The 23647-nt window shown below is 35.0% G+C and overlaps 1 protein-coding gene across 1 annotated transcript in view; it reads left to right on the plus strand.

The window, feature by feature from the left end:
• CTNNA3 (catenin alpha 3) overlaps nt 1-23647 on the plus strand; it is a 1506614-nt gene that overhangs the window by 24218 nt on the left and 1458749 nt on the right. Inside the window, 1 exon segment of the mRNA XM_058544370.1 lies at nt 1275-1352. Coding sequence (XP_058400353.1) covers nt 1275-1352 — 78 coding nt within the window.

The raw sequence follows: 23647 nt of genomic DNA on the forward strand, positions 1-23647 counted from the left end.
AAGGGAATGATAATTGCAATAGTTGTGAAATGGTATTTTTTACAAAATAAGTCAACATTTTTAGCTCAATACAAGTAAATTATTTTAAAGAGAAGTCCTCAAAGAGAAGTCTGTTTGGATTCTAGGATTATGCAGTATATTCTTCACTGTGTTCTATTATAATGTGTGAAATACATATATATGGCGTATGCTGTATACACATGAAATACATTTGGTTAAAGATCATCAAGTGCTTTATATTCTGATTCTTTTTGACAAACTGCCAACTTGAACTACCACCACTTGAGTGTGGGAGGAAAGCAGTGAAATGGCAAATGGTTCTGGAATTTGGGGAATAGCCAATGCTTATCCTATGGATAGCAGAGATAACGATGGTGAGAGCACTGTTCCCAAACACCTGGAAGGAATTTTAGCTCAGTGATGGAGCTGATGTATCAGGAGAATGAATTCTTTTCCAAGCAACTCTGTATGATACTAGAAACAAATTTTAAATAGTTTTCTGCTTTGGTTGTTTTTTTTTAAGGGCTTTGTCCAGTGGCATAATGTGAAGGACTAATGAAGAACAAATAATAAGTTTAAAGTACTTGGAAAAGTGAAAAAATATTGAAAGTAGAGGATATTTTTATTTATATATTTATTGACTTATTTTTGAGAAGAATTTTGAGACTAATTTAGAAAATTTCTTCTTCTAATAAAGACATAGTGTAATTTATGTAGCTTTACAGTAGGATTCTGTTTCAATGCCTTTAGTGTCTTTAGAGAGTTGAAATGATAAATAATGTGGGCATTTGGTTACCTAAAGAACTTGCCTGTGGAAATGGGACATGGATAGTGTTAGGGGAGGATGGTGAAAAGAAAGGTGATACGTGAGTAGAACTGCAGAGATCCAGCAAAAGTGGGCCACATAGAGATTATTTATGGTCACTCATGATCTTATAGTTTACCCCTATGCTTATGTCTATACAATGGCAAAGTATTAAATCTGGTATTCTATTTAAATAGTTTTAGAATATTCATAGAATAATTACCTAGGGATTAGCTAAGAATTGTTTATAATGTCTGGATTACCTGTTTTGCCTATAGCCTATATACTGCCTTTGTATAGCTTCTACTTCCCTACAATCTATAGACATTGCTTGTAAGTCACACAATTGGTTATATTTAACTTTTTTAATGATTTATTGAGAATAATATATATACAGAAAAGTGCATGTTACTGTGAGCAACTCAATACATTTTTACGTAGTGAACACACTAATGTACCCTCCACCCAGATCAAGAAATAGAACATTACTAGAACCCTAGAAGCACCCTGTGTGCCTCTTGTCGGTTACTACTCCCTCACTTCAAAGGTAACCATTATCCTGGTTATTACATAGACTAGTTTTTGCCTCTTTTTGAACTTTATATAAGTGGAATCATATAGTACTTTATATAAGTGGAATCATACAGTACTTTATATAAGTAAGTGGAATCATAAAGATTTATGTTGGGCTTCTTTAGTTTGGCTTCTTTTGCTCAGTGTTATGTTTGTGAGATCTTACCGTGTAATAGTTCATTCATTTCATTAATGAATAGATCATAATTTATTTATCCATTCTACTGTTGATGGACATTTGAGCTTTTCCAGTTTTTAGCCTTAATGAACATTGCTGCTTTGTACATATTTATGTATTACTTCTGGTGCATGAATGTAGACATTTCTGTTGGGTTTATACCTAGGAATGAAATTGCTGGATCATAAGGTATACACTCAGCTTTAATAGATAGTACCAAACAGTTTTCCAAAGTAGACTTTCCAATTGGCACTCTTATCAGTAATGTATAAGAATTCTAGTTGCTCTATATTCTTACTAACTTGGAGTTAGCAAGTGTCAGTATTTATTTATTTTGCTGAGGAAGATTCGCCCTGAACTAACATCTGTTGTCAGTCTTCATCCATTTTGCGTGTGGGTTGCTGCCACAGCATGACCACAAGCGGTGTAGATCTGTGCCTGGTAACCAAACCCAGGCTGCCGCAGTGGAGCATGGCGAACTTACCCACTAGGCCACTGGCGCTGGCCCCACAAGTGTCAGCATTTTTAATTCAGGTGATATAGTGGTATCCCATAGTAATTTTAATTTGTATTTCTCTGATAACTTTTTGTATGTTCTAGATATGAGTCTTTTGCTAGTTGCAGATATTAAGAATATCTTTTCCTTTTTATTATATTAAGCATTTTTGATATTCAGAAGTAATTTTGATAAATTCTAGTTAATTAGTTTATTCCTTTATGGATAGAGATTTTTCAGTTCTCTTAAAAAAACTTTGCCTACTACAGTCAAGAAGATATTCTCTTATGTTATCATCCAGAGGCTTTACTGTTTCATTTTTACAGTCTATCTAGAAATAAATTTTTATGAATGGTGTGAGTTAGGGTCATGATTCATTTTTTTTTAAATATGAGAATTCAATTAATCCAGTATCGTATGGATACATAGGGAAGTTTAATTGTTCCAGTACCATTTATTGAAAAAAAAACTACTCCTCAATTGAATTAATTTTGCACCTTTGTTGAAAATCAATTGACCGTATCTATGTGAGTCTACCTTGGAACTCTGTTCTGTTCCATTGATTGTATGTCTGTCTTTACACCAATAACACATTGTCTTGATTACTGTATACACTCAGCTTTAATAATACTTACCTCATAGTAAGTACTGAAATAAAAATTATTTTCATTTGGCTATTCTAAGATCTCTTGCATTTCCATAGAAATTTTGGAATCAGCTACTTGATATTTACAAAAAAAGCCTGCTGGGATTTTGTTTGGGATTAAATTGGATCTATAGATCAATTTGTGCTGAACTGACATTTTAATGGTAATGAGTCTTCTGATTCAAAATGTATAATTCATTTTTTATGATTTTGTAAATGGTACTTTAAAACATTTTAATTTTAAGGCTATCTTCAAATTAATACTTTTTTTCTGCCTTCTTCCGTTTATCTTTAAGTCCATCCAGTGAACTTTTCACTTCAGTTGCTATACATTTTTAGTTTTTAAATTTTCATTTGTTTTTTAAAAATAGTTTTCATTTCTATGAAATATAAATAGTTTTTATTTCTTTAATTTCTTTCCAAATTCTAATTCCCTGCTGAAATTTCCGTCTTACCATTATTTTTCTTGGACATCTCAATTACAGTTAATTTCTGTATCTGACATGTCCAATATGTGGCTCTCCTGTAGGTTTGTTTCTGTTGTCTGTTTTTTCTTTTTCTTTTTCAAGTATTTTATCTTGTTTCCTATGGATAATTTTTGATTGGATACTAGGCATTGTGTACGAAAAATTATAGAATTAATTTTTAAAGGTTGGTCTATTTCTGGCTAGCTCTTACTCTTGGCTGTAGCACCTCAGAGGTCCCAACTGAGAGTCTGGGTTGTTTAATAGGACATTTCCTCCTGGGTAGGCTCAGAACTCCAATTTTATCTTCCCAATTTCCTGAAGGAGGGAAAAATTCTTTGCCTAGCTTGTCATTCTCTCAGCTGCCATATTCTTTTGGCCTCTCTCTTGTTCAATCTCTTTACTATTTGGTTTCTTATAATAATGTACAAAATGTCAACTCCAGGTAGTTTTTGGATCTAAATGTCAAAAACAAAAATTAAAAACTCAATAAAAAATAAGAGTGAATATTTTTAGGCTTTGGCTGTAGCATAGGATTTATTAAACTTGAAACAAAACTGTAAAGACTGATACATTTTATTATATCAAAATTAAGAACTTTCTTATATCAAAAAAATTCTTAGAGAAAATGAAAAGACACACTTGGGGGAGATATTGGCATAAATACAACAAGGGATTAGTAACAAGAACACATAAAGAACTTTGACAAATCAACAAGGAAAACAAACGAAAAACGGGCATGAAAAGAATTTTATAGAACAATAAACACCAATAAAAATATAAAGAGATGTTCAACCTCACTAATGATCAGGGATTTGCATTTGAGATACCATTTTCTGCAATTCAATTGGGAAAAATTAAAAAGCCTGACATGTTAGAAAGACTTTGAAGCAACAGGGTCTTTTATACATTGCTAATGTTGGAGTGTAAATTGGTCCATCTTTGAAAAACAGTTTTGATGTGTCACTTTTGTTCAATACCAAAGTTCCATATACATATAGGTATGTTTCTGGACTCAAATCAATTATATTTCTGGTGTTGTTGGTCTGTAGAAATGCAATAGACTTCTTTAGATTGGTCCTTGTTGAGGTATTATTTCTGAAATGAAACATTTGGATGATAGTTTGAAAAAGAAGGAAACGTTTGAGACATGCATACGTACATGGCCTGTTTCTTTGGGATCCCTTATAATGGTAAGACTATGGTACTTTATTTGGCTTATGTGAGAAACAAATTTTACGAAAGTGATGTGATACAATATATGGCATTTGCTGTCCATACGCAAAATGGCAAAGAACAGAGAGTTGTTGTAACAAAGATATATATACTTATTATTCATAAACATTTAGGAATATATGCTGTTTCAGTTCTCTACTTCTAGAGATGCTGCTTTTCCTAATACATAGAAAGATTTATATAGTGAGACATGGTCTATTATGGTGGCTGGGATAACTCACCTATAATAGGTGAGCTTACCCTATAGAGGGTAAGCTTCTCAATTTTCCAGGTTTTAGCTTTTGCCTTCAGCTAGTCAAAAAGCAAAATTTAGATGATATTATGGATTTGAATTACAAATAAAAAAAAAAAAGACATTCTCTTGTGTTTCCATCAGTTCCTTGATTAAAGAAAAAGGAATAGGACAAAAATTATGTAGAATATTAAATAAGCCTGGTTTGGAGTTTGTTCTAATCTTAAATAAAATATGGTCTGACTACGAGAGAGAAGGATTGTGGAAAGGAAGTGATTAGTTAGTATTTCCTTGAGGTGTCATTACGAGGGAGAGGAGAGGATTATAAAAGAAACCGTATTTAGATTCTTACGCCCTTTCTCTATTCATTTGCAAACATTTATTGAGTACCTAATATTTACCTATTTTTGTTAAATATTTGGTATCTGTATTTGGTTTTATTTTGGGCCTGGGGAATGTAGAAATAAATATGATATACCCTAGGTACTTATAGTCTATTGGGAAAAATAGATGCATAAACAGCTGTAATAATGTCTGATAAATGCCATTATAATGGTATGTCAAAAAGGCTGTGGAAGCACATATGAAGGAGCAAGAAAATAGTGTGTTTTTAAACTTCTTCCATTTTCTTTTATTTTACCATTAAGTAGGGAAAGATGAATCTCTCCCATATGAGTACAGATAAGTATGTATATAATTTATGGAAAGATGTGGTTCATGCCTAGCCTGTGTTTTGTCAGAGACTTGCATTTCCTTCTCTTCTATTTTTAAAAATTTAAATATTTATTGAAACCTTTTTTATAGGCCAGGCTCTGTTCTATGTGCTAGGCTCACAGAAGTGAACTAGTCAAACAAGGCTTGCCTTCATGGAGTTGACTGATATTTTAGTGGGAAGACAGGCAATAAACAAGTAAACAGAAGCTTGCTTTTAATTCTTAAAGGATATCAGATTCTTTTTCATTGGAACATTTAAAAATAATATTAATAGTTTTCTCATGCAAATACTAACTTTATGCTTTATCTTAATAATTACACGTTTATAGATTCCTAGTAAAATAAAATAAATATAAAGGGATAATTAATTTGAGATTTCAAGAATGTTCAGAGAAAGATTAAGGTTCAACTCTTTTGTATACTTTTCAGACAAGCCAAGATGCCTACACAGGTGGAGTTTAGCAGTAATCAAATCCCCATGTACTTTGGTATGAATTATCTGGAGCTGGAATGTGCGGTCTAACACCAATAGTCTTAGCAGTTATGCCTGCCAGAGCCAGCAAAAGGAAATATGTGCCATAGGCTTCATGTTCATGTATGTCAAGCAGGAGAGGACTTGCAAATTTGTTGGAATCCTGCCACTGCTGAAATACTTCCCCATCTATTTTTAATCGTAGGCCTCCACCAAGGCTACCATGAGCCAGTTGGAAGGCTAGGAAGATTAATGAAGAGCTTTTTGAATAATCAGGGGCCCTCTAACTATAGCTCTCCTTCCCAAATATGGGGCCATGGTATTTTATACTAAAAGAAATGCTATGCTGTCTAGTCTACTAATGCAGGAGCCTCCCAACTGCATGTTTGTAAAGCTTAGGCCAGCAGCAGCTGACAACTTGCCCCAGTTTGCATGGCTCATGAGTATTTCTAGCAGGGTAGATGATGTGGCTAGTAGGTATGGGACTGTCTCTCTCCCTGGTGGAAAGTAAACGTTTGTATTAAAATTGTACACATTCCTCACATGCAATACACATGTATTCAGGATATTTTAAAAATTTATCCCTCTTTCCACATTTTCATAGTTCTTCATCTCCATGATTTGCAAGACCCTGGGTTTGCAGACTTTTTTCCCAGCAGGAATTAGAAATCAAGGCTTACTATCATCCATATTAGTCAGAGAAAATGATTACTTCTAGAAACAGTTATTCCTGGAAAATGGTATCTTGGAAGCGCAATTAATCTTCCTATCAGAATACTTGGGTACTTACTTAAACAACAAATGCCATTATAGAATTTCTAATATTGAACATTTAAAATATTACTGTTGCCTCTCTGATTATTCAATGCATTTTTGGGGGGTTCACGGAAGTAAATTGTATCCTATGGAAAATAGAGATTTAAAAAATGTACTGGTGTCCATTTTGGGTCACCTGTATTGAAAGATCTTATCTTTTGAAACTCGGCTGTATTGAACATTCATTTATAAAAGAAAATAGCAGTTCATTTTTATTTAACCACCCCTAAGTAACAGGTCAGCTCTATCCACTCTGTTTAATAACATTGCAGTTAGGACTTAGATAAAATGTTTAGTATTTACCACCAATTGCTCATAGCCTATATATGGTTTCAGAAGGCAACAGCTGCTGCCTCGTTATTTCCATCTATTGCTATGTTGATGTTGTGTGTATTTAACTATTATATATCAAGAGTGTTCTTAGATAAGCATAAAGTCACAAATACAATAATCTTTTCAACCAAGTACAGTGTGCTTCAGGAGTTGCAGTTCATTCTTCATTTGAAAGGGGATGATAAACTCTTGTTCTAACACATTTTAACATGCATGCATGGTGTCTTGTAGCTGGCAGAATGTTTGTGGAAACACTTCCACTGAAGACTGATGAGCTAATTAGCTACATTGCTTGTAAACTACTAATTGCTGGAAAACACTCAACATGGCATCCCTTAGCATTCACTTGAAAAATCTGCAGCAGGCTTTTCTTGTAGTGCATTTGATATTCCCAGCAAACTCTTCAGTGTTGCCCATCTTGAAGTGTTGTGTGGGCAATTGGGAAGTATTTAATGCATGTGTGCAGCTATCTCAATTTCAGTCACTTGATATGCTGGACCTATGACATATAGACAGACTTATTTGAGAAATAACAGTAATGTCAATTTTGAAAGTAAGAGAAATTCTATGAGCCACATACCATTTACTTTGATGTATGATTCAAAGGCGGTAGCAATGATTTAATGCATGTTAACAGATTGATTTATAAGTGATGAGTCCCAGAAACTAAAATGGCCTGAAATCTCAGCTGGTACAGAGTCTGAAATCAAAGGTGTGATTCATATATTAGCCATGGCTTTGCTGTCCTCCACAGCTAGAGAGATGGCACCACTCTGTAACCATTTCATAAATGTGTGTGAAGATAGCAGAGTTGGTATAATGCTCATGAGTGATCTAAAGTTTATGTTCACAGAAGATAAGTCTGAACATTGTTGTTTTGTTGCATATTCTAGTGTTAAAGAGTGCCTTAAGCTGTCTGTAATTTCTTGGTGTCAGAAATAAGAATCTTTAGAATTTCTCTTCTTTAGAGTCCTTAACTCTTTATTTTCATCTCTTTCTTCAGTTTCAAAGGAAGTAGTGTTTCTTTTTACTCTTTAAAACTAATCTTTCCGATTGTTACCTGGATCCTAGATCATCTCTTCTCCTCTATTGAGAGACTTTTATTCTACAATTATCTTCTCTTTCTCTAGACTGTTCATTCATATTCCTTTTCACTGGTTCTTTCTTCACACATATTAGCTTGCCCCTGCTTGATGATTGGCAAATACTTAATAAAAAATTCCATTTCCTTTTAGTCTACGCTCTTCTTAAACTTAATTCTATTTTACCTTATCTGTTCTTCTGCTTTGGCCTATTTGTTGTTTAAGCCAATTACTTTCGCACAATTTTAATTTTCTTTAATTCCTTTGCTGCATTTGATATTCATTTGCTCATCTTGAAACTTTATCCCCTTCTCTTTTAGGACATTATACACTAAATTGTCCTATTACTTCTTCACACTTGCCTTTTCTTTCCTTGTTGATTTCTTCTTCCACTTGTCTCCTGTGATTTTTCTCAAGCCTTAGTTTTGGTCCTCTCCTCTATTTTCTCTTTTCCTTGGGGAGCTTTTTCATTCCCAGAACTTTATAAGTGCTTTATTGACCATTTTTTTAGTTATCATATAAAGCTCTACTACCAAACTCTGTGTGCTTTTCAATCATTTTTCTATATTAACATGTAGATAATCATGCTCAACTCACTCCCACGAATAATAATCATTCTTGTGAATGTTTGGTGCTCAACACAGCGGTTGAAACTGTACTCCTTTCTCCTCCAGTGAGAAGTGATACACACTGTGGTCAACACCACTGCTCTAACCATTTACTAGGTGGTTCCACTTGGCTATTTTGATATTACCTTACACTTATCATGTATAAACAAACTTTATATCTCTAGTATCATCTGACTTGAATTCTCAGCACATTTGACACAGTTGATTATTTTCTCTTTCTAAAATACTCGATTTCTTTGAGTAATGGAGCAGCACACAGTCCTGATTTTCCATCTTTATCTCTTTGGATACTTCCTTTCAATCTCCTTTTTCATTCATCCTTTTTATAATGGTCATCCAATGTAGAGATTCCTTAAATCCTGATCCTTGCATAGGATGCATGGAAAGCAAAGTGAGAAATCAGCCTGTAATAATGGATTGGAATAGATGTTGGAGGTCCTTGAATACCAAGATCAAGATGCTGGGGCACCAAAGGAAATTTTTTGTCAGACAGTGACAGGGCTAGATCTGTGCTTTAGGAAGATTTATCTGGCATTAATATATAGAAGATAGATTACGTCTCCACAGTGCCTCTCTAAATTGAGTGATGACAACAACAACAATAATAATATTAGTTAGTATTTATTAATGAGATAGTGCAAATAAAGCATTGATCACAGTAGTGGACACAGACCTTAACCCTCACTATAACCCTGTGAAGTAGCTATTATTGTTATCTCTATTGTACAATTGAGGAGACTTAAGTCTAGAAAGAAAAAATGACTCGCCTAGGTCACCCAGTTAGTTGGCAGAGTTGGGACTGCTTTTTATGATGCTATACTAAAAAAAAATTTGTTGGCTATTTGGTAATTGTACATATATTTTTCCCTTTGTTTTTGCTGTCATTTAATATACGTTAGTCTTATCACTCCAAGTGTCTTTGGAATTGCTTGAGAATAATGCTCTAGTACAGCCTCAAATTGTGCTCCTTGGAAAAATAGTGTTCAGGGAGATGTTAAGAGCTCTTCTGTGAGAAAAAGCAGTTACATAAAGTTATAGAACTCTAGATTAAAAATTTTAAGTAGGGATCTTTACCAGAGTTTTTCTCACTCAATGCTTTTAAAATGCTAAATTGCATCGCAAATCTCTAAGAGGGGAATAGATTATAATCATATAGATAGGTTGGGTTCCTTAAAAGCAGAACCTGTGATGGGGGTTCTTGTGCAAGTGATTTGCTTAAGGAGTCCTCTCAAGTGAAACCTATGAGGGAATGAAAGAAGCAGGATAGGGCGAGGAAGAAGCTGAGCAAAGCTTAGCTAAAGCTGCACTGTACAGTATGGCAAACACTAGCCACATGTAGCCACTGACTGCTTGAAATGTGGGTAGTGTAACTGAGGATCTGACTTTTTAATTTTATTTAATTATAATTTAAACTTTAAAAATGGATACTTGATTTAGTCACTAGAAAACTTTAAAATATGGGTATGCGAATCTACTTTTTCAACTGTAAATTATGAAATCTAAATATAGATCCAGTAGTTCTGATGAAAATTTAGCATCTGAATTGAGATGTTTTGTAAGAGTAAAATACATAATATATTTCAAAGACTTAGTATGAAAAAATGTAAAATACCTCATTAATAATTTTTATATGGATTGCATGTTGAAATGATATATTTTGAATACGCTAGTAAAACAAAATATAGTTTTAAAACTCAATTTACCTATTTCTTTTTACATTTTTAATATTTAATATTTTTTACTGTTTACTTTTTAAAAATGTTTCTTAATGTTAAAACTTTTAGAAATATGGCTACCAAAATATTTTAAATAGTGTTTGTGGCTCACATTAGTTTTCTTATGGACAGTGCTGAGCTAAAGTCTATCCCTGCCTGATCCCACAGGGACCTCTGGAGAATGAGTGGCACTGGAGTTGTCTCCCCTTGAAGTAAGAGAGCCAACCTTTTGTGTCCTAAGATCAGTTAGTCATTGGCTGGTGGCCACTCTTCTCTTTACCCTCCTCAAGGTGTAACTTCCAGGCATAATGCAGGTTTGAATATATTGGAGATTATGTCATAAACTTATGTTATAAACTTATGTCATAAACTTGACCACAGGTCTGCTATGTGCTATATTGGATTTGACTGAAGGCCACTATACAATTAATAAGTCTTAAAGGATGGAAGTCACCATACTCCAATGGTTTTTTCATGTAACATTTTATTACTTAGGTGTCTGTCTTTCTCGGGCAGTTAAGCATGAAACTCATTACAGAGACGTGGCAAAATTTTGCATACCTGTGTTGATGCTTGTTTCTGAGATACCTAAGTGCTAGACAACTGTCAATAATTTTGATTTCTCTTGAAAGAGCCTTCTGGCTTGTGTGTCCCAAGGAGAACATTATGATTAAAAGCTATGCTATTTTCTTATGCTTTTTGGGTCATTAGGAGTTGGTGTACAGACAGTGATGGGTTTGAAATAGAATCAATTCATTGGCATTCAAGGAAAGGGAAAAAGTCCAGCAAAAAATAATTCTCAGCGTCAGAGATAAAATTCCTTTGTTTCTTATCCCAGTTTGTAAGCATGCAATCTGGACAGAAAAGGAATCAAGTTTAAGGCTTGCCTGGAGAAGGACAGCTGATAAGGCTTGGGGTACATGAAAGAGACAACATTCCATAGTTTCTGTCTTCTCTTTTCACCCTCTTGAGATCAGACTCTGAGATGGAGAACAGGTGCATCCTCCCTATCTTATGTGAAGTGGTAGGATTGGATAGAGAATTCCCTGAAATATCTCAGAACTCTTAAAAAATCATTTCAGAAACATTTATTAAAAACTGAAAAGAATAAAACATTGGCCTGTGAAATGAAGAGAGAATGTTAGATTATGGACTAAAGAGAATCAAGTATTAGATAAGAAGTTTGCATGGCAGATTTTTTGTTTGTTTTTTGCTGGCTACTTAATATATTAGCCAAACTAAATATACACTGCACTCTGTATCAAATACTTAGTATTTCATTAAAAAATGAAAAAAGTTGAAGAAATGAAAAAAGTTCTGATCCCTGACTTCAGAGATCTTAAACTTTAGATCTTTAAATCTGAAACTAACTGATCCTGGGACACAATAGGTTGGCTCCCGTGCCACTCATTCTCCAGAGCTCCCTGTGGGATCAGGCAGAGATAGACTCGAGCTCGTCACTCTCCAATAGAAAACTAATGTAAACCACATATACAGTTTAAAATATTTTGGTAGTCACACTTTTTAGAGAAAATTTTACGGGGCCGGCCCCGTGGCTTAGCAGTTAATTGCTCGCGCTCCGCTACTGCCGGCCCGGCTTCGGATCCCGCGCGCGCACTGACGCACCGCTTCTCTGGCCATGCTGAGGCCGCGTCCCACATACAGCAACTAGAAGGATGTGCAACTATGACATACAACTATCTACTGGGGCTTTGGGGGGAAAAAAAAAAAGGAGGAGGATTGGCAATGGATGTTAGCTCAGAGCCAGTCTTCCTCAGCAAAAAGAGGAGGATTAGCATGGATGTTAGCTCAGGGCTGATCTTCCTCACAAAAAAATAAAGAAAGAAAGAAAGAAAGAAAATTTTAGGAAATTAAATGAGAATCATTGTAGGAGATGAACAAGTTCTAGATATTACAGTACCTTCAAATATGAAAGTGTTAAGAGAGCACATAATAGTGGTGGAATGGTCAGAATGAAGAGGCTTAACTGATAATTGTTTCAGAGAAGTTGAACTTTGAATCAAATCTATAAAAATTTTAGCGGAAAATAGGTACATCCTAGAAAATCAGATAATGCAGAAGAATTTATGATGAAAAGCAGCGATCTCATGTCCTGCTTGTTGCTACCTTCAGTCCCACAGGTCAGAGAAAATCCTTTACTTCCAGTCCCTTGCCCTGGAGGAGGCCTTTTTGATTTTTGATCTTCTGGTCATTATTCTATAACTTTAAGTTATATGCTTATAACTCTTTTCCTTTACTTATCAACTTAAGACATTATCCGTTTACTCTCTTTTATGAAATATGAAAATTTTTTCATATCTACTACCTCTTTATCCCCACCTTTCTTCCTTCCAGTGTTTGATAGTTTGATATTATTTTTAGTTTTACTATTACCCTCCTGTTTCGTATTCCATCTAGTCAGTATCCTGACTCTCCTTTGTGTATGGTAAGAACAACAGCACCACATTTGATTCCCTCTGTCCTTACTTCTACTTTCTGTCACTTTTAACTTTACTCTTACATTGTCAAGGTTTTAACATGTTAATTCTGATATTCAACCATAGTGAAAGTCATCTGCATTTGTTCATTAGTTGATAGTAAAGTTGAAAACCAATGCACCACGTTAATGTTATTATGACTCTATACATTTTATTCACTACGTGATAAAGCAGTAGTACGCTAAAATTGTGTCTCCTTCTCTAAGGGTCCAATGTCACAACCCCTGTGCCAAAGGGGAATGGTTCCATGATCAAGGTCAAATCGATTTTTTTTCCCATTGCTTAAAATTCTGCTACCATTTGATCTAGTTCCTAATTGGACTGTGCGTTTCCTATATTTATATTTTGCTTTCTCTAGAGATTCTGAATCTCTTTACCACATTCTAAAGTTTAGCCTCTCTTTCAATCCTAATAGTTGTTTCACGGAGTCTTTCTTTTCATTTTTTCTCTTCAGAGACACCTCTTCTGAAACCCTATGTCTTCCTTTCAATGATGTATCAACTTGGTTATCATCTGCAGACGTCTCTGGGTTAGGCACACCATGTCCTGTATTCCATGTATTTCTTTTTCTGGCATTGTCCCTCTTTCTTGCCGTAAAATAGCTGTGAACCTCTCTGTATGTCAGAATAAGGAGGGCTTTCCTCTGGAGTCCAATAACACACTAGATGCTTCAGTTTTCCCCACATGATTTCCTTAATTTCTTCGGATAAAAAAAGTTTCCCCATTTTTTTTATGACTGTGGCTAACTGCTGGGCTGCCTGCTGCTTTGCATACAGTCATAGAGAAAGGGCAGGGAGCACAGCGTTTCATATACAGGAAGTCAATTAATCACTCCGGTTTTCAGACCCCTGCTCGTTTCTGCCCTGTATCATACCTCCAGGCTAGAGCCTTTTTGGACTCCAATGGGCAAAATGACTCCAACATCCTCTGCAGACTCCTCATGGCATATTCTAGACTGCAGCTTTCTCTTCTTCTTTTCATCTGTCAGCACCCTTCCATCAACTTTCCATCTTCCAGAAGACTCTCAACTGCTGTTGACTCCCCTTAACAATCTTGTTATGGTTTTATTCCTTTTTTGTACTTTTCTATTTTCATCTCAGTGAAGTCTGGGGAAAGACCTGGTTAAATAAGAGTGCTCAGGATGCCATCTTGAAAGGAATGATAGACACAGCGGACCTCTGGTGGAGGGAAAGGTCTGAGCAAATGTAAGTTAATAGGGTTAACAGGAATGTGGTAAATAGTTTACCTGGAACAGAGAATGAATTAAGTGAAACTGAATAATTTAGGACTTGTTGATTCAGAGTTGAACATGCCTTGAAACAGAAAATATTGCATTTGATATCTTAGAGATCAGGGAACAACCGTAAGTTCTTAAGCAGTTGAATGTTGTTATGAATATAGTTTAACAGGCTAGGTTTAATTATTAAAAAGCATTAAACTTCTGAAGGCCATTTTCTGGACAGGTTTCTATAAAAAATAAACAGTTCTTTACTTACATTTCTGGTTTAATTTCAAGTAAGGAGCTTGAGAGTCATTTAACCTAAGTAAATAGATGAATAAAGTATCTGGGAATTTATTTAACTGTTTTAAATAGTCACATATAACAAATAATGACAGGAGGCAATATTGCACAGTGATTAATTTCTTCCCCTACTTCCTGTACTATAATTGTTATATTAAATCTAAAGTTTTTAGTTCTGTGAATGACACATGATAAGCTCTCAGTAATTAGTAATTTTTATGACAGTGCTGTGTTATATTCATATAGGTTCATGCTTTTCAAAATACTTTGACATGTATCAGTGGCATGGTCTTTATCAATGGCATGATCTTTATAACAATCTCTGTGAGGAAATAGGATATATATTAATATCCTAATTTTATGAGTGAAAAAGTTGCGAAAGAGAACCAGAGAGAAAGATAGCGAGAGAGAGAGGGAGGGAGAGGGGAGGGAGAAAAATGTCAAATATCACACAATTCTTTGGTTTAAGTGTTTTAAGCAGTATAACAATTTGATAGATGCTGGGGATTGGTTCATTTGATGTATTCCAACTCCTGTTTAGTACTGAAGAGGTTGGAAAAATAAAAACTACACTTCCCAGGCTCTCTTGCAGCTGGGAATGTGGCCCATGCTCTGCCAAAAGGATGCATACCCGTGAGACTTGGAGGGATGAAGTAAACAACATGAGAGGGGCCACACATGGAGAAATAGGCTTTTCTTGCAGTCTAGTGGCAGAAGCATTTCATTCTTCTGAGGCAGTCCTAAGAGAGCTTCTCAAGTCTGGTTTCTAGTATCATAGGCATTGAGTGATGGGTCGTGGCGGTAGTGGGGTTTCCACTAAAATAGAGCTGTGGTGATATTGAAAGTTTTTCTTGGCTGATGTTGTTCGTGCCTGAGTACCATTCAAACCTGGCTTTTCTGAATCTCACGGAAATTCTCTAAATAACCTAATAACCCAGAACAAATTCCTCTCCCTGTAAATTAGCCAGAGTGGATTCTGTTACTTGCAACTATGATTCCTGTCAGAAACATATGCCAAGACCAGATTTGTCTCTTAGGAGTGTACTCACATTAACCAAGATCATGAAGCTAAGATATAAAATAAGAACTGAGTTTTAATTTATAATAAAAAATAAAGTTACTATGCGGAACAAAATATGCCCACACAACCAGTATGTTTTCTCATTGTAGACAGACCAATTTGGGAACATAAACAATAACCAGAAGATTGCTTAGTGAGCATGGAAATAGAACAAAGGAAGCTGGATAAATTGAGTGTTTGATGGTATAAAGTTAAAAATCATCAGTTTAATCTATCATTTTTATAGACATAATCTTACCGATGGGGTTATAGCATTTAAAGTTTATTGTATAAAATTCTTACTCTGTTGGACAATGTTTGGGTGGATATCACCAACTTTTATGGTTTTCTTTTTTTCCATGGTTGACACAATCCCTTTTTGATTGACAATGACTTTCTTTAGACATGCTAATGCTTTTAATCAATTTGTAGTCAAGGTTAGCCACTGTAGCCTGGGATCCATTCTGGTTCTTAAGGTGACTGATCATGTGACCTTAGCAATATAATTCATTGCTATCATGTTCTTGGATGTGAGAAGAAAGTTCTTTTCCCTTTTGAGTAAATCTCTCCTCCAATCCATTGTGTGGATTGACTACAGAGTTTACTTCCCAGAGGATAATTTTCTTTCCCATATTTTCAAATGCCAGTCTTCAAATACTGCTAATAAGTAGAAAGTAGATCTCTTAACATCCAGACTACTATTATTTCTCCCACACCAATGTGAGACGCTTTGGACTAGACACTCTCTAAGTTAATTAATAGTAATATTTAAAGAGGATTGTAAAATGTTCAGGTTTAACTGGTCACACAAGGTGTTCCTCCAGAATCAGAGCTTATTAACTCATTTCTAACGAGAGAAGTATTAAGAGAGGCTGGATTGACTTCAAAATATCAGTGATATTATACCAATGAGTATGTATAAACCTAGGTATAAGGAATTAAATTTCCCACATAGTAAAATATTATGAAATATACATCTAAGGGGTTTAGTTACAAAGGATTTTAGGAGCTAGTGCATCTGAGTGCCTGAGTAGTCATTATGGAGAGAAAGGAGTTACTGAAGTTAATTGAAGTGTGTTATTTACAGCAAAACTGTTTTTATCACACACACACACGCGCACACACACAATATTAAATTCATGCTCAAATCGTGATCATAGTTATATGAGAAAACCGAGAGGCGCACTAGTGTCCCCAAATCAGTGAAAATTTAATATCACGGAACAAGTTTCTGGCAGTGAAAGGGAATGAGTGCTAAAGAATATGGGGTTAAAAAAGAGCTGGAGACAGAAAATTTTAATGAAGACTCCACTTAAAAATAGTACTTCATGAAAATTGCAACCATTATTCTAAATTGGTTCACGGATTTGGCCTGTCCTAGTCTAACTACTAACAACAGCTAGAGAAAACTATAAGAAACTATGAAATTAGGAATGATTGTACTTAAATATGCATGGACCTATAACATCAAATGAATCTTTGAATTGCTAGATTGTATTCTTGAAGGTTTATACTTAACGCTTTTCTCTGTGCTAGCGTGTTATACCATGATATTTACTTCCTGCTTTTTTTTTGCTTTTTGATGCTGGAGGCTGTTAATGAGATTTGTTATTTTATCTTCCTTACCAAATACTCACAACCTATAGTGATAATCCAAAAGAAAGCATTAACTACGTTTTTCCCTACTGGGTTCACCCTTTCCTTCCTACATTCCAAAAGTTTTCATTGCTTCTTTTTTGTTTTCCCTGTATTTTTGACCTCTCCTTTCTTCCTTAGCCTATGGCATTTACCTAGTTTGGTAAATATCTGTTTCAGCCATCTCTGGAGGGAGGCATTTGGAATTGAGAGTCCTGTTTATAGTCTTCTGTCTATGGACGGTTGAACTCCTAAAATTGTGTGGCTGGTAGCAAGGGGTTCATGATGGACTGAGATGGGAAAGTTTGCTGAAGCTCCACGGTTAAGAAATTGTTTTGGAAGTTTTACGGGAAAAGTTTTGATTTTGATGTGATAAATCTTCACAAAAAACGATATAAAATAATACGGCAGTGAGAACACTTTTGCCTTTTAAGAACTACACATTTATTTAGTACTTTTCTCTAGGGACTAGAGGCTTTCACTTGTTTTCCTTATTGTGTTTCCAAAATCTTTGTGTTTGCATAATAAGGAAATTGATACCGAAAAATTATGTGACTTGCTCAGGATTTCACAGAAAGTTAGTGAACAAACCAGGCGAGCTGGCTATTGAGCCTGCAGTATAGTTCTTCACTATTATGCTTTGGAGGTGAGAAGAAAATTCATAACTCCTTTTGGTATTATACTGAGGGCATTTTTGGAGCTGGCTGAACTTTCTTCAGGGAACCATTTAAATGAGACATATGGAAAATTCCTGAGATGCTAAAATTATTAGATATATAAATACTGTAGCCAAAAGAATGCTGGGTCAAATATTATACTTTTAAGGGATAAATCAGTCTTTATGTTGTCTGGGATTTTCAGGCTTAGTCCATACATTTACTTTAAGACATGAAAGCCAACTAAAGATTTTAAGAAAAAGAATTGGCTTTTTAGAGCCCCATTCATGTACATCAAAATGGAGACACTTGTTAGTTGCATGAACTTTGTTGTTTTTTTTGTGGAGTACTTGAGTTTGTTTTTTAAAAAGAGATTATAAGTGTATATTAGTACGTTTATCTCAGATGACGTGTTAGCAAATGTTTTCTCTAAAGGGCCAGAGAGTATGTATGTTAGTCTTTGTGGGTCATATGCTGTGTGTCGCAATTACTCAACTCTGTCGTTGAAGTGGGAAAGCAGCCTTAGAAATACATAGGCAATAAGCAAAAAAGCATAGCTATGTTCTAATAAAACTTTACGTATTTATGTACACTGAAATTTGAATTTCATATAATTTTCATGTCATGAAATATTATTCTTCTTTTGATTTTTTGCCCCCAACCATTTAAAAATGTAAAAGCTATTCTTAGCCAGTGGGTTGCACATAAGCAGGGCAGCCTGGATTTGGCCTGTTTTCCATAGTTTGCCGAGCTGGGCTTAGATAAAAGAACTGAGAATCCAAAGAGTTCCAAAACTGTTTCACTTGTTGCTTGCTAAGAATCTTAAGTTTCTCAGACTAAATTCATCATTGGTGGGAAAAGTAAAATGAAAAGATAATAAAGCTGCTGTTAGTTTTTCTGCAAAAGAGAACTAACTTTTATAGCTCAAGTTTTGTGTTTTAGCTACATAGGGGGCTTTGTAGGGTTTCCAGGGATTTCTGAGGGAGATGCATTCTGCTCAGGGTTTTGCTGCACTGTCGTTAAGTGCGAGTTTTCAGCATCCTTTCACTCCGACTCTTTTAATGATCTTGATATTTCCCTCATGGAGAGAAGTTAGCTGCACTGTCAATGCTACTTTTCTACTACTTCATTATAATAATTATTCACCATACGTAACAGTTATTATAGCAACAGTTTCCAATACGCAGTCGTAGACATTCATTCTCTTTTCTTTTATCTCCTGTATAGGTGAGCTTTTAGCCTTTGCTTTTGACTGCTAAAAAAAGTGCCTATCTTTAACAATAAAAAAATAGCCTCTACAGAGGGCCTTACTAAAGCCTTTGTACGTTTTAAATTAAGCTTTAATAATTTAGATTATATTTTTGGTAGAAAATCTTTTTATGTGCTTATTGGCCATTTATATTTCTTCTTTGGAGAAATGTCTATTTAGATCCTTTCCCTGTTTAGAAATTGGATTACTTGTCTTTTTATTATTGATTTTGTAAGAATTTTTCTATAGATTCTGGATATAAGTCTTTTATTGGGTATATGATTTACCAATGTTTTCTCCCATTCTGTGGGTTGTCTTTTCACTTTCTTGATGTTGTCTTTTGAAGTTCAAAAGTTGAAAAAAATTTTAAAAAACACTTTATTGAGGGATTATTGACATATAAAAACTGTGATATTTAATGTATACAACTTGATGTGTTTGAACATAAGTATACACCTGTGAAACCATCATCACAATCAATGTCATAAACTTATCCCTCACCTCCAGAAGTTTCCTCCTTCTCCCCCTTTTTTGTTTTTTCCCTTTTGTGGTAAGGCCACTTAACATAAGATCTACCCTCTTAGCAAAATTTTAAGTATGCAGTATAGTACTGTTAATCACAGGGCTATGTTGTACAGTAGATATCCAGAACTTTTTTATCTTCATAACTGAAACTTTGTACCCTTTGACTGACATCTCTCCTTTACCCCCTCTCCCCAGCCCCTGGAAACCACCATTCTACTCTCTGCTTCTATGAGTTTGACTATTTTAGTGTCCACATGTAAGTGATATCATGCACTCTTTGTCTTTCTATGTCTGGCTTATTTCACTTAGCATAATGCCCTCGAGGTCCATCCGTGTTGTTGCAAATGATGGGATTTTCTTCTTTTTTAAGATTGAATAGTATTCCATTGTATGTATATACAGTGGTCTCTATTTATCCATGGTTTTGTTTTCCATGGTTTCAGTTACCTGCAGTTAAGTGTGGTCTGAAAATATTAAGTGGAATATTCCAGAAATAAACAATTTATATGTTTTAATTTTGTGTTGTTCTGAGTAGCATGATAATATCTCATGCCGTCCTGCTCTGTCCTGCCCAGGACGTGAATCATCCGTTTGTCCAGCGTATCCATACTGTATATGCTACCTGTTCGTTAGTCACTTAGTAGCCCTCTAGGTTATCAAATTGACAGTTGTGGTGTTGCAATGCTTGTGTTCAAGTAACCCTTATTTTGCTTAATAAGGCACTAAAGGGTGAGAGTAGTGATGCTTACGACTTGGATATGCCAAAGAGAAGCCATAAAGTACTTCCTTTAAGTGAAAATGTAAAAGTTCTTGACTTAATAATAAAAGAAAAAAAATCATATGCTGAGGTTGCTAAGATCTACAATAAGGACAAATCTTCTGTCTGTGAAATTGTCAAGAAGAAAAAAGAAGTTTGGGGGCTGGCCCCGTGGCCTAGTGGTTGAGTTTGGCATGCTCTGCTTTGGTGGCCTGGGTTCGTGGGTTTGCATCCTGGGTGCAAACCTATACCACTTGTCAGCCATGCTGTGATGGTGACCCACGTACAAAAAAATAGAGGAAGATTGGCATAGATGTTAGCTCAGGGCTAATCTTCCTCAAGCAAAAAGAGGAAGATTGGCAACAGATGTTAGTTCAGGGTGAATCTTCCTCAAAAAAAAAAAAGAAGTTTGTGCTAGTTTTGCTGTCGCACCTCAAACTGGAAAAGTTACGGCCACAGTGCATGATAAGTGCTTAGTTAAGATGGAAAAGACATTAAATTTGTACAATAAGATATTTTGAGTGAGAGAGAGAAAGGGAGAGAGAGACCACATTCACATAATTTTTATTACAGTATATTATTATAATTGTTCTATTTTATTTGTTGTTAATCTCTTACTGTGCCTAATTTATAAATTAAACTTTATCATGGGAATGTATGTATAGGAAAAAACATAGTATGTATAGGATTTGGTATTACCTGCAGTTTTAGGCATCCACTGGGGGTCTTGGAACGTATCCTCTGCAGATAAGGGGGGATTATCCCACATTTTCTTTATCCGTTCATTTGTCAATGGACATTTAGGTTGTTTTATACCTTTGCTATTGTGGATAATGCTGCAATTAACATGGAAGTGCACATATCTCTTTGAGATCCATATTTCAATTCCTTTGGATATATACCCAAAAGTGGGATTATTGGATCAAATGGTAATTCTATGTATAATTTTTTGAAGAACCGCCCTATTGTTTTCCATAGTGTCTATACCTATTTACATTCTTATTAATGATGTACAAGGGTTTCCTTTTCTCCACATCGTCACCAACACTTGTCCTTTGATTTTTTGATAATAGCCGTCCTACCAGGTGTGAGGTGATAGCTCACTGTGATTTTGGTTTGCATTTCCCTGATGATTAGTGATGTTGAGTACCCTTTCATGTACTTGTTGGCTATTTGTCTGTCTTCTTTGGAGAACTCTCTATTCAGGTCCTTTGCCCATTTTTTAAGTGGGTTATTTGTGTTTTTGCTATTGTGTTGTAGAAGATATTAACCTCTTATCAGATAGATGGTCTGCTAATATTTTCTCCCATTCCATAGGTTGCTTTTTCCTTTTGTTAATTATTTCCTTTGCTATACAGAAGGTTTTTAATTTGATGTAGTCCCACTTGTCGATTTTTGCTTTTGTTGCCTGTGCTTTTATTTATTTTTTTTTTTGGTGAGGAAGATCAGCCCTGAGCTAACATCTGATGCCAATCCTCCTCTTTTTTCTGGGGAAGACTGGCCCTGGGCTAACATCCATGCCCATCTTCCTCCACTTTCTATGGGACACTGCTACAGCATGGCTTGACAAGCGGTGCGTGGGTGTGTGCCTGGGATCTGAACCTGTGAACCCAGGGCCACTGAAGCGGAGCGCGTGCACTTAACTGCTACACCACTGGGCTGGCCCGTGTTGCCTGTGCTTTTGGTGTCATATCCAAGAAATCATTGCCCAGTCCAATGTTTAGGAGGTTTTTCCCTATGTTTTCCTCTAAGAGGTTTATTGCTTCAGGTTTTACATTTAAGTCTTTAATCCATTTTGAGTTGATTGTTGTGTATGGTATGAGAAAAGGGTCCAATTTCATTCTTTTGCAAGTAGTTATCTAATTTTTCCAGCACCATTTATTCAAGAGATTATTTTTTCTCCATTGTGTACTCTTGGCACCTTTGTGGAAGATCAAGTGACTTCATGTGTATGGGTTTATTTCTGAGCTGTCTATTCTGTTCCATGGGTCTATATGTCTGTTTTTAATGCTAGTAGCGTACTGTTTTGTTTACTTGGCTTTGTAATATGTTTTGAAATCAGGGAATGTGATACCTCCAGCTTTGTTCTTCTTGCTCAAAATTGCTTTGGCTATTCAGGGCAAAAGTTTTAAATTTTGGTTAAGTCTAATGGGTCAATTTTTAAAAATTGCTTTGGTAGCGTATATAAGAAATTATTGCCTAATCCAAGATAATGAAATTTTTACTCTCATGGTTTTCTATAAGAGTTTTACAGTTTTAGCTCTGGCATAGGTCTATGATTTATTTTTAGTTAACTTTTGTTTATGGTGTGAGATAGAGGTCCAACTTCATTTTTTTTTATATGTGGATATCCTGTCCCAGCACCATTTGTTGAAAATACTATTTATTTGATTTATTTATTTCCCACTGAATTTTCTTGGCACCTTTGTTGAATCAACTGACCATAAATGTAAAGGTTTATTTCTGGGATTTCACTTCTATTGATTACTATATCTTTCTAGTAAGTTTTGAAATTGGAAAGTGTGATTCCTGCAACTTTGCTCTTTTTTTTTTTCAAGATTCTTTTGGCTAGTTCAGGTTCTCTGCATTTCCATATGAATTTTAGGATCTGCTTGTCAATTTCATCAAAAGAGCCAGCAGTGTTTTGTCATGGATTGTATTAAATTCGTAGACCAATTTCGGGAATATTGCCATCTTAACAATATTAAGTCTTCTCATCCATGGACATGGGACATCATTCCATTTCTTTTGGTCTTTAATTTCCTTCAGCAATGTTTTGTAGTTTTTAATGTACAAGTCTTGCACTGATTTTGTTTAATTTATTCCTAAGTATTTTTTCTTTTGATACTATTGTGAATGGAATGTATTTACTGTTGTAATTGTTCAGAATTTTAAATGTTTATCTCCGATACATTTTTATGCTGCTTTTTGGTTTGAATACTTTCAGTATGTACAATTAACTACTTTGACTTCCTTGTGAATTTTGTGTGAGCTAAGACTATACAATTGGGCCCTAAAATCACTCTGTCATTTCTACATAAGGAGTGCATCAATTACAGTTGGGAAAAGTTTGACCTTATTGATTAACAGCAATACTGCTCTGAATGACATGGTATTTGAAAGGATAAATTTGCTAGACATTTATTGCTCTGATCACAGCTGTGGTCAGAATTTCCAGCATGGTGAAGGCTAACTTTTACTTATTACTTAACCTCCTTATGAATGGAGCTTTGTTAAGATTGATTATAAGTGAGAACTGGTGATTTTATTTTAAAATGACTAAGCAATGCCTCAATGTAGTCACTCTTATTTTTTATTTCTTCCTCATAGAATTTTTTTTTGAATTTTGAAGAT

Source organism: Diceros bicornis, chromosome 6 (assembly GCF_020826845.1).
Source record: "Diceros bicornis minor isolate mBicDic1 chromosome 6, mDicBic1.mat.cur, whole genome shotgun sequence".
Classification (NCBI taxonomy): domain Eukaryota; kingdom Metazoa; phylum Chordata; class Mammalia; order Perissodactyla; family Rhinocerotidae; genus Diceros; species Diceros bicornis.